Below are 7,208 nucleotides of genomic sequence, written 5' to 3' on the forward strand. Positions count from 1 at the left end.
TTCACTTGCAATTCCTTTCTAATTGCCTTTTTGAGACTTGAGACAGTTTTGTTTACAGCTCAAGTTTAAACTGTCCAATTTACAAGTTTGCACTTAAAACCTGTTGTTTAAGGTGAAGAGAAAAAATAAAGTACATTTGTATTTTGTAACACATTTTCATTATTTAAGAGCAGATTGAATTGAATTGAATTGAATTGAATCGAAACAAATCGAATCGTGATTAATCGATTCAGAACCTTATTAATCGAAATTGAATCGATTTAGGAAATTGGCCACGATACGCAGCCCTACTCAAGGTAGACTGGGCCTTCACCCTCCTAAATAGACGTGTGGCCTTTTGGTAACACAGACAAAGTTAGTCCTTGTGTGTGTGATATATATACCCTCTGTAATCTTTCTGTCTTGTCGCATGTTGAGTGTGGTTGTGTCAGATGTCTATCGCTGTCTCTGCTCCGAGCAGATGCCCACATTGAAACTTTGCAGCGGGTGGGGAGACAGAGAGAGTTGACGATGGCAGCACTGTGTATAAAAACTTTGTGAATAAAAACAGCTGTGTGACAGCTGACGGTAAACAAAAGATCTGATCAATAAAGGTCAATAGAGCCGATATGATGCCTTGATCGGCACAGATACCGATCGTTGAGATCGTCGAGACATCCTAGTGTTTAAAGGTGCCGATCGCTACAGTTCAGTTTAGTACAGGATGTTCGGTTTAGTATGTGACTTCCTCGGTTTGGTACACCCTGAGTCCGAAACAATTACAATACATTTTTATTTCATTTTTACAACATATTTATCAATAGAATTCCAGTTTAACCTATAACTGTGAAGTAGACAGAGGCTCATGGGTGATGTTGACTGATGTTGGTTTGTGTGCTGGTGTTACCTGGAAAACATGTTTGCAGGTGTTCAGTTAGGGCCTCCTGAGTCACAGGCTTATGGGCAGAGTTCATAGCAGAGATAGCCAATAGCAATACCTCTCCCAAAGGGATGAACTGCGATTGGCTGATGGGTGACATACTGATGGGTGACACATCACCTGTGAAAAGACAGAAATCAGTCACTATGATTAAAATCTTTCAATCTATGACCAGAACCTGTATGACAATATGAACACAGTGCAGTCTTATGTCTCTAGCTTTCAGAAACAACAATAAAATCACATGCTGTCCTGGGCTTTGACCTTTGTTGCATGTCATTCCCCATCTCTCTCTTTCCTCATTTACTGTTATATAGTATAGTACAAGTGCTGAATAATGTTGTCTGTTTTTCTTCAGGACATTTGAACATAAATATGAACATGCCTGGTGCCTGGGCAAAAACTAATAAAAAAAGCATGATATATAATGAGACCTTCGTCTCCAGTCCAGTGTCCACCCTTGGCCACAATATGGGGGTTTTCTCCAGGCTTCAGGGACCTCCACACATGGCACAGCATTGTTTGCCAGGAGCACAGTGCTTTTTTATTGACAATTTTATGGGAGCGCTATCACTCTTTTAAGCATGATGGCATCCATCCAATTTTCGAGGATCACATCTGCTCTCTTCAAACATTAACCACACCATATTGCACCACATGAACAATCAGCATGTCTGGAATCATCATCCACCTCCTTACATGATTGACTGACCTTACATGAGCCGGGTAAACTCTCCACCAGTATCATTCATAGCACTACTAGCTCCCCCTGCAGTAAGCCTAAGTATAGTGACATCTCAAGCTCCTATTCAATAATTAAGGCCTGAGCAGTTTCAACAATGAGGGATCGTATTTTTGGCGGCCGCAACATGCTCCAAAAGTCATTAAACTTGTATCACACATGTGTGGAAAAATGGCTAGTGGCTGGCTAATGGCTAGCTCTTTTTTTTGTAGATAGTTTTAACTAATGTCAACTGTTGACAAAGTGCCCCACTAAAACTTCTAAACCGACACTTCCCTGGTAAAAACAGATCAACAGAATAGAACCGTATACAGATCAAACTAGTGCCAGCATAAAATGGGAGGCATTCCAAGCATATATTTGAGAAGAATTCATCCGCTATACAAGCCAAAATAGCCACAAAAAATACAAATCAAACTTGGGAAAAACAAAGTAAATCTTTAGCGATATATCGAAATGAAAGGGAACACCCAACAAAACAAAAAGATGTCACTTTTGGAGCCAAATATGATTTATCTGCTGAGAAAGCTAGAAAACGTTTAATGTTGCTGAAACTTCTTACAATTACAATCGAGGAAAAAAAGCTGGGAAACTTCTGACATGGAGAATTTCTCTGATATAGCCATTAATAGGATAATAACTTTTTCAGGAAGCCTTACAGTTAGGGGGGTAAGAAAATCGTATTGGGATAGATTCTCAAAAACACTATCAATTGGGACAGTGAGATCTGCATTCGTGTTTATTACAGGGACTGTGATAAACACAAATGCAGATCCCACTGTTCGGGTTGCATAAAAAAGTAAACTTTTTAATCCCAATGTTATATATATGATAGTGTTTTCTTTATATTATGAGTTTTCCTAAAATGTGTTTTGTTTTTTGTTTCTTTAAAGCGCAATATATCGCCTTGCTTAGTGTCGCTATACACCAATAAGTCATAAAATTCAATGTTATGCAGCCCCATATACAACAAACTGCGATGCACTGTGTGTGGCTGACACCTTTCTTTTAGAACCAGCATTAACTTTTTCAGCAATTTCAGCTACAGCAGCTCGTCTGTTGAATCGGACCACACAGGCTAGCCTTCGTTCCCCACATTCATCAGTGAGCCTTGGCTGCCATGACCCTGCTGCCTAATATATCCCACCAACTGACACGTGGCATGATAATGAGATAATGAGTTATGGCTGATCGATGTATATCAAGTCCTATAAGAATGGGACAGATCCTTGATTCAATTCCACGACACTGACAGAAGATGCAAGGAGTTGCATAGTGGTTTAACAATTGAAGAGACATCACAGGCTAACCAAAAAATATTAACAGTGGTAAAGTGCCAGGGCCTACCAACCTAAATTTTAAAAAACATTTCAAGAACTAGTCCCACTCCTAAATGTGTATGATGAATCCTAGCGAAATGAAATGCTGATCTTGAATCCAGGCAAACCCTCTACAGAGTGTTCCTCATTTATACCAATAAGTCTAATTGGCAAGCCTCAAAGTCATCCTACAAACAGTTTTTCAGTGGTTGCACAATAAATGGCAACATACAAATAACCCTAACCCTAAAATAAAAAAACAGCCAAATGATGAAATCAATGTGATGATAAAATAAGCTAGTACATTGCATAGCAACCACCTTGCACTATGTGCAGGCAACCAAGAGGGCCTATTTCTTTGTAAGAATAATGCTTTTGCAAAAACGCTTTGTGAACATCTTAACAAAAACAGTTTTAATTGGAATGTGTCTGTTACTTACTTGGTAATCATTTTATAAAAGTAATAGCTCACTCCACAACATGATATATTGTGATTATATCACAGCTACGGTGGTTGTCGGCCCTCCATGAACATTGTACATTGTTGTCATTATGGCACGACAGCATGTCTCAGCACATCTCTAAAAAAAAGTTTGTTCTGCTTTATTGCTGAAACATCATTGAATGATGTCTGATTGGATTTGTTTTTTTATGGGTTACAAGTTAAAATGGACTGGATCAGTTGGCGGCGCATGCTGACACAGCGGCCAGTATTTACTTCAAACTTAGTTCCATTTTTGTTTTAGTCAGTGTTTTTGGTTTTATTACTGAATGACAGTAATTGGAAAAGTAAGCCATGTTTGGATTAAAGAGCAGAGGACCCCAGCTAGAGAGCTGGGATAAAAGCCATGCTAACTCAGCTTGGCTTTAAGGCTGATCATGGCTAATGTACAATCTGGACTACATAAATATACATATACATATATACACACACACAAACCAATTTAAGAGGCAGACGACCAACTAGACTGTGAAGATAGTAGAGAGCAGACCACAGCTGCAGAGGCTCTGCTGGTAAAACTGACCACCACCCTGACACCTCCATACACTGACAGCTGCAGGCATCAACAAGGAAAGTGATTACACACACACACACACACACACACACACACACACACACAAGGGGGCCTGAGTATTCCAAAAAACAGCGGAGTGAAAAGGCATTTCCTGTTACTTCTCATGGTGTTTTTACACTAAAGGGGTCAGTATACTCCATCAGAACTGCTTGAGGGATGGTCGAATGGCTTCAGAAATCCCTTCCCTCCACACTTTTCCAGTATTGGATAAGGACCATTTTTGTAACTTTCTGAAATAATCTGACATTTACATTCACCTTTTGCTGTGTCAGCTGTGCAAAGGTGAGACAAGAGCCAGGATTTGAACTTCTCTCTATAGTTGTTACACAATCACTTGTCATGTGAACAAGAAAGGTCAACAATATGTCTTCTAGGAGACACTGTCTAAAAATATGTGCCCCCTTTCTATGACAGCCGGCTTTTCACCCCCGCTTTTCAGAGTGGTCGTTCAGAACAACTATAATCACCTCTGATTTCTAACATGGTTGGCCAACAAGTTGTACAAACTAGTTCTGATCGAGTATACCCGCCTCTAACACTGCACTCCATGATTCTGTTATTGTCCCCTGAGCTCCGTCCAACTGAACAGTTGTAATGATAGTCAGGTGAGGTTTGGGCCATTTCTACAAGTTGAGCCTTGTTGAGCCTAGTGATGGTGCTGCTGTTACTGCTACTACGGTTGATTCTATTACAATTGCTGTTGTAATTATTTATACAACCACAGCTATTATTTCTAATAATGCTACACTACTAAAGTTCTTACAACATCATCAACAGTGCTGGTACCACTATTGTTAATACTATTTTAGATATTACTAGTAGTACAACTACCAATACTGCATCTTCTAGTGACATTTGTATTATTGCTATACTTTGCTACAAACAAGATTATTCCCATCTACTACTACTGCTACTACCACTGCTAACACAGTAAGTACTACTAATAGTATTACTACCTCTGCTACTGCTATCCCCCATACTACCACTGCTGTTAAAGGATTATTCTGGTTTATGACAACTTGTCTTTTATTTTTGTAGTGTTGTCCGTAATTTTTATCAGCAATAATAACATTGTACTCACCAAGTTAAATACTGAGATGTGGGAACATGATGACATCACTAAAAAGAAATCCAAGTCAAGAAACATAAGCAGTCAGACAATCAGACAGGTTAATCTGATCTCAGCAATGAAAGTATGTCAGTGATTATGGTAAATGGACCTTTAATTATATAGCGCCTTTCTAGTCTTCCGACCGCTCAAAGCGCTCTTACATTACATGCCACATTCACCCTTTCATTTTTTTTTACATTTTAAGTACAGTATCAAGTAAGGGGTAGCAATGTCAGTACAGCTTTTACTGTTTATATGCAGTGAAATTTGTGCTGAAAAGGACAAAAAAGGAGAAAGAAAGGTCAGTTTGGGTGATTGTTTTGGTAGAGTTGTAGTCTCCATGGCCGACCTAAGATTACACTGATCATATCATCAGGGGTTATTTTTCTCAGATATGACAGCTCCTCCAGAGCCAATGGTAAGAATGTTATTATACCTTTACTTAAATATAAAATTAGCTTTGAATTAAATGTTTAATTGTTAACAAGTTACATTCCAATACTTATTATAATAATAATATAATATTTTCAAATATTATACATCAAATGTGAGGGACTATGCTTTGCTGTGCTCTTCAGTTAATAGAGCATATCACATGGAAAACTGTTCTGGACAGATTTCCTCTGTAGGGAGGAATCAGGACATCATAAAATTGTTTTCACAAGTTGAGTTGCACTAACCATGTCAAGTGAATTGATCTTGAATCTGTGGAGTGTCTACTTAATGAAATCAGGTCCCAGCTGAAATAAAAAAATAAAATAAAAAACTCCTGCATTAATGAACTACCACCACTACTACTACCACTGCAGTCCTAGTACTTATACTACTGCTGTTTTTATTGACGACTACTACTACTGCCACTACTACCACCTACTACCATATTTGCTTCCTATAATTGCGGCTTAACAAATTATGTTACTGTTTCTTCTATTACTACCACAGCTTTTTACCATGACTACTACTGCTTTATTTCTTCTCGTATTTATGGCGAAGAATGAACAGACTAAGCAAAGTGTCATGGCAGGAAGCTAGCTCACATGTATACAGACAGAACATAGTATCATTACAAACACACGTCATCAATATGGAGTAAAAACATCAACTGTGGAGTTTTACTGTTGGTTTTTTAGAATCTGCCTATCTGACTATTTCTGATCCAGTTCTGGCAATAAAATAGAGTTGGAGGTAAAGAAGAGCCATTTTGTAGCCGCCGTTGTTAGCTTACAGCCCTCCTTACAATTACACTGTCCAAAAACAGAAAGAGAGACAGAGCTATTTAGGAAAGGAGGGAAATAAATTATGTGGGGATAGAGAGATAAAGAGAGGAAAACTGTGATGCAGAAGAATAGACGAAAGAGGGGAACAGCTGTGTGAAGCAGAGTGGTCAGGGAAAACAAAGAGAGATAGAAAGTGAGAGTAATAGAGGGAAAATTATGGAACATTGATCGTCCATGTCTCTCTCACTGCAGTGGTAGTAAACAATCAGCCAGCCTCCTTTGTCCAAAGCACTAAACCACACCCCCCACCCCCCCTTTTGTCATGCGCTCCCTCCTCCATCCCTCTCACCCGCTCTCCCTCACCCTCAATTTCTCTCTTCCTCCATTTCTCTTGCTTTCAATAATCCTCCATTATTTCTCTTCTACAGTATGCCTGCATCTATCTTTCTATCAATCGTCTCTCTCTCTCACGCTGTAGAGCTGTGACGCTATGCTGTTAATGCTAACTAGCAGCTGCTGCTAATAGGCTAGCTAATGAAAGAGTGAGACAGACAGACAGACAGACAGACAGACAGACAGTGTAACAGGCAGATTCATACCTTGGCTGGTAGTAATCCACCCTGGATAAAAAAATGTAATCCAGTTAAAAAACCCACTACAGGATCTGATGGTAGCACGGCTACACACAGCTCTCTCTCTCTCACACACACACACACACACACTAGCTCATCCTCCTCTCTCTCACACTCTCATACTCTGCTCCTCCCCCTCCCCTCACACATACACACAGGCGTCGTCCTCTTCTGTTCTCTCTCTCTCTCTAA

General features: G+C 39.4%; 1 protein-coding gene across 1 annotated transcript in view; it reads right to left on the minus strand.

Annotated features, from left to right (window-relative positions):
- LOC118333527 (storkhead-box protein 2-like) overlaps positions 1 to 7,164 on the minus strand; it is a 29,361-nt gene extending 22,197 nt beyond the window's left edge. Inside the window, exons 1-2 of the mRNA XM_035669213.1 lie at positions 6,984 to 7,164; positions 887 to 1,039 (exon numbers count right to left, since the gene is read on the minus strand). Of these exons, the coding sequence (XP_035525106.1) occupies positions 887 to 1,019 (133 nt within the window). The 5' untranslated portion in view covers positions 1,020 to 1,039; positions 6,984 to 7,164. The remainder of the gene's footprint in view (positions 1 to 886; positions 1,040 to 6,983) is intronic.
- Positions 7,165 to 7,208: the final 44 nt, after the last annotated feature.

The sequence above is a fragment of the Morone saxatilis genome, unplaced genomic scaffold (assembly GCF_004916995.1).
Source record: "Morone saxatilis isolate NCDOM2014 unplaced genomic scaffold, NCSU_SB_2.0 Contig22, whole genome shotgun sequence".
Classification (NCBI taxonomy): Eukaryota; Metazoa; Chordata; class Actinopteri; family Moronidae; genus Morone; species Morone saxatilis.